We start from the raw sequence: 4852 nt of genomic DNA on the forward strand, positions 1-4852 counted from the left end.
CACCCTGCAAGGGCTTTCCCCCTGCAAGGTCAGGTGAGCTCCAGCCCCCCTGGCTCTGCAGGGTGGAAACATGTGGATATGAATGGAATTTATATCCTCCAGAACCTGTGTGCTCCTGGAGCCACAGAGGATTTCTCAGTTAAACTCCGGAGCAGGATGTTCTGGGGGGTGCTCTAAGCCTGGGATTTTAAGGGAATATTCTGTCAAAGCAGGAGGCCAAGCTGAGCAGCAGGCACGTTCTGGGAGATGCAGGTGATGCAGCCAAGCCCCCAGAGGTGAGATTTCCATGGAGGTGCTTACTGACACTCAGGTTGGTGATGAGCTCTGGGACTTGGGCAGATTTCCTGATTTCCTCTTCCCTTTCTATTCCAAGTAAGGGCTTGATCTCATTTTCACAAAGTCGGTGATAAAACTCTTCCTGAGCTCCACAGGATAATTTCTATCCCTAAATGCACATGTTACTGCCTGAGGAATATTTATCTGCTCCTGGGCGTGGGCTCCATGAACCACACCTGTCCTGCTGGGGATTTACACACCTGGCAGGGGATCATGAGCTGGGGACAAGCACCAACAGCTCAGAGCCCAGGGATTCTGCCCTGCTCTTCCTCCTGACACTGCTCCAGCTCTGCCTAATTGTCAGTACCACATCCATGAGATCGTTTCAATAACCCCCATTGCATGGCAAGCATTATTTAAGGGGTGATAAACAGCTCCAAGTACATCATGAGCTCTCCCATCCAGCTCCAGCTGCTCCTGGACACTCGGGGCTCTTGCTGCAGTGGAACCCAGTGCAGCAGTTTAGGAAACAAGCAATGCTTTTATCTCCTAATTCCAGACCTGTCTTTGCTCCCTGTGGACCTGAAATCCCCAGCTGACAGCACAGACCCCCAGATTCTCTCTTACAAATGCTGTGTCTAAAATAGACAACCTTTCTTCCTATAAGGATGCTTTATCTTCTTTGATTTTTCTCTGATTAGCAGTGACATTAGCAGCAGAACAGTTCATTAACCTGTGCCAGAAGAGATTTATATTTTTATTTATTCTTACCACTGCTGTTAGTAGAGTCAGGGAGCCCAGAACATTTAATAGCAAGTCAGGAGCTCCTTTGTTGAGTTTGTAGTGGTTTAAAGAGGTGCACACTCAGCAGCCAGCGCTTTGTTTGATGTGTGTGTTTATGGGAAATGTGGTTTGTTTTTATGCCTTCCCAGGCATCTGGTTAGAAAACATTTTGAGGGGGCATTTCAGAGGAGAGAGCACGCTGAGCAGTGCTTCAGTCCCTTTGAACTTTGTGTCTTGGAAGAACTTTTTCACCCCAACTGCTGGAAGTTGTGGCTGAAGGGCTGTTTGCTTTCCAGCCAATTAGCAGTTTGAGAACTCAGTGGCCTGAAATGAGCCTCTCATCTCGTTTAATGCAGATAGGTCTGCAGAGAAAATTTGGGAATGAGCAATATCAGGGAGAGGCCTTCCTCCCTTCTCAACTAACTGTAACAAATTTCCAAGTGTTCAAATAATTATTTGTTAACTTTTAGCACATTGGATTCAGATTAGAGGACAAAACATTTGCTGTAGAACAGCAGCTTCAGCAAAAAAGAGCCACATAACCATAAGGCCTCCTAATCAATGAGTCACAGAGAGGTTTTAATGGTCTGATTTATTTGGAAAAAATCAGTTCACTTGTACAGTTATCTGTCACTTTTAATGCTGCTCCTTTCCAGGAGTGTGGAGGGAGGTGCTGAGAGACCAGATGAGAATTAAACATCCCTGGGGCTCTCTGGGGAAGGGGTTTGGAGAATTCTGGTCCCTCCTGAGCTCTTTGCGAACCTGCCTGGGGTTAAAGGATGTCCGTGGGCTCAGGGTAAAGCCTGGGAGTGCAGTCTCAGCTTAGGAAGGGAAGGAAATAAAGACAGCACAGCCTGAGATGTGCCGAAGCTGCATTGGTGTCCTGATCCAAAGGGGTCCCCAGAGCTTTCCAGTCCTCATCGCCTAAAAACCAGCCTGACACTGGGGATAAAGACAACTGAGAAGGAAAGCAATAGCAGGAGAAAGACAGAGGCAGAAAAGGCATTAGAATTTGAAATTAAATCCGGCCTCATCAACAGACACAATTAAAATGATCCATGGAAGAGATCAGCCAGTAAATAGCTTGCAGCCATATGGCTGAAAATAAAGCGTAAATAACCAAAAATAAAACCTCAACTGTACAGAAATAACCTAAAACTCCACTTTTTCTGGGTTTCCTGGGGTGCCAGAAGTGTGGAGGAGGGGAGGAGGGCAGAGCCTGGTGGGGCAGCGCTGGAGCACAGCGCTGAGCTTGTCCTGCTTTGCATTGATTGGAATTTTAATGCCTGCCAAGGGCACCTTGAGCTTGCAGAAAGGCCCCGTTGTTCCTGAACACCTGGAATTGATAAGAGCAGCAAATCATTCCTGGGGAGCTGCTGGTGCTGCCCAGCCCTGCTGGGGCCAGCGTGGGTTTGATGCAGCAGCACTGATCTGTGCCCAGGGAGGGATGGAGAGGAGAGAAACCTTCCTCCACTGCTCCCTTCCCATCCCTGAGCTGCAGCCAGTGCCACAGGGGCAAATCTGTGCCGCTGGAGCCCCTCAGAAACAAATGGCAGCAGTGAGTGCTACTGACTGCAACAATTTGGGGACCGTGAGCCAGCTGGCAGGCTCCTGTTGATATCCCTGCTGCTGATGGGTGAAATATCCCCCCTGTCCCTGCTCCCTGCCAGCTGCCCTGGGGCTTTTGGGCTGCTGCAGGGGCAGGTGAGGCAGAGGTGAGGCAGGACAGAGAGGGGTGACTGCTCTCAGAGCATCCTGTGCCATCCTCCTCCTCCTCCTCACTTGGCACAGCCACCCAGACTGGGCCATCTGTGGAAGCAGGTCTGTGAATGGGGGCTCTGTGCTCCTGTGTGCCCACCAAGGGCCTGGGGAATGGCCAAGGGCACCCTCAGCAGCTCCTGGGTGAGCTGAGGGCTCCTCAGTGCCCCTGGAGACCTTGCCCAGCCCTGTGGCAGAGTTAGGTCTCTATAGGAGCTGGCAGGAGCGGCTGTCCCAAGACGGGCCCTTGGTGCTTGAGTTTGTGCCTTTGTTCAGCTGTCCCAGGCTGTCCCAGGCTGTCCCAAGACAAGGGGTGATTCCCTAAAGCCTCCTCAGGAGGGAAGTGCCCCTGAGCCCTCCTGCAGCGGTGCCACTGCTGTTGCTGAGGTTCTTTCCTCCTGATTTCTCAGCCCACTTGTGCAGAGCTCTGTTGGCATTAAGGATGCAGGAAGGATTCTTTGTTTAAGTGAAATTGGGAAATAATTGAGCGGGACGAGGCAGGAATTAATGCAAGATTTTCCATGCAGCTCTGCAAGTGGCTGGAGGTGAGAAAGCAGATTGTGCTGCAGGATGTGATGCTGAGGAGGCAAAAATGTGGTGAAAAGAGGTGATTTTAGGGTGGGAGAAAGGTTTTTCTGGGGTCTTCTTAGGTGATGCCTCCATAGGGCACAAGGCATTCACATTCCAATGGGATTTACTGGGCAAAATCAGCTTTTCTGTGCTCACTGACTTAGAGCAGAAAAAATAAAACCCATAAGAGGAAGCAAAGCTCATTGAGAGAACAGGGGGAGCCTGAAGTGCTCCTGTGAAATAGAACAAGGAGGATGGGGAATAGTGGGTGAGGAATCACCCAGGAATTAACATTCCATCCTCACCTGCCTGCTGCCCTGCAGAGCCTGCAGAACCCGCCCTGCTCAGGTGGGGACGTGCAGGTGAGCAGAGCATGGGGGTGACACAGGACATTGTAACCTGCAGGCACCGGTGCAGACAAACCCTGAGGGACACACAGGCAGAGGGGTGGGGAGTGAGGTGGTGAAAAGCTATTATCCTGCTGGAAAACCTCGGGAATGAGCGCTGCTCCAGCACATCTCCCTGCACCGAGAGGCAGCGAGCGCCGAGGCTCCCGCGGAGCCAGGGCTGCACCGGGGCTGCCATGGAGAGAGAGAGGGCTGAGCATCAAAGCACAGAGTGTGGGAAAACCTCCACGAGCTGCTGATGTGTGAGTGGAAGCTGCCCCGGAGTGAGGACACGGAGAACTCATGTAAAGGATGCAGTCAGGATTTATGGAGCGCGTCCATGGAGACGTGCATCATCTCCCAGCCAGGGCTGGGCTGGCTGCTGCTGCGCCACCATCATCAGTGCACACTCAGAAGGAACAAACTGTTATTGGTGGACTTTATTTTTAATTTTTTTATTATTATTGTTTTTAATTTTTTTGTAAAGGACAGGATGGGAGGTTGGTTATTTTGGTTTTTTCGCACTACTACTATTGTACTGTTATTGTCCCCATATGATACTACTATTCCCCCTAAAATCTGATTATAAAGGGAATTCCAGTGAAGCAATTAATAAATAAAACCAAAACAAGCAGTTTGGAAAGAAATACTCAGGGATTGTCCTTGCTGCAGAACATGGAGCCTGAGTGGTGCCTTTTGTTTGAGACCCACTGAGGTATAAAGACCTTCACTTGCATTTTGTACCTTTTAAACCAACCTTAGCCATAAGAAACGCAGGCTGAAGCTTTGATTTTGTGGAGGCTTAAAAAAAAAAAAAAAACAGGACTGAAGCTGCTGTGCTTGGTGTCTTTGCAGAATCACTGTCCTGGATGACGGGAGCCTGCGCATCGTCAACGTCACCAAAGCGGACGCGGGGAGCTACACCTGCATAGCCACCAACCACTTTGGGACAGCCAGCAGCACGGGCAGCCTGGTGGTGAAAGGTGACTAAAACCATTCCTGTTGGGGCTGGCTGGGGCACAGACTCCTGTTTGTTGTCATTGTTCCTCCTCCAGGGCAGGATTTCAGCATTTCAGGAA

General features: G+C 50.3%; 1 protein-coding gene across 4 annotated transcripts in view; it reads left to right on the forward strand.

The window, feature by feature from the left end:
• Positions 1 to 4852, forward strand: part of CNTN4 (contactin 4) — a 236488-nt gene that overhangs the window by 193284 nt on the left and 38352 nt on the right. For all 4 annotated transcript variants that reach the window (XM_031061618.1, XM_014309312.2, XM_031061619.1 and 1 more), the window contains one exon: positions 4629 to 4756. In XM_031061618.1, the coding sequence (XP_030917478.1) occupies positions 4629 to 4756 (128 nt within the window). The remainder of the gene's footprint in view (positions 1 to 4628; positions 4757 to 4852) is intronic.

This window comes from Geospiza fortis, unplaced genomic scaffold, assembly GCF_000277835.1.
Source record: "Geospiza fortis unplaced genomic scaffold, GeoFor_1.0 scaffold128, whole genome shotgun sequence".
Classification (NCBI taxonomy): Eukaryota; Metazoa; Chordata; class Aves; order Passeriformes; family Thraupidae; genus Geospiza; species Geospiza fortis.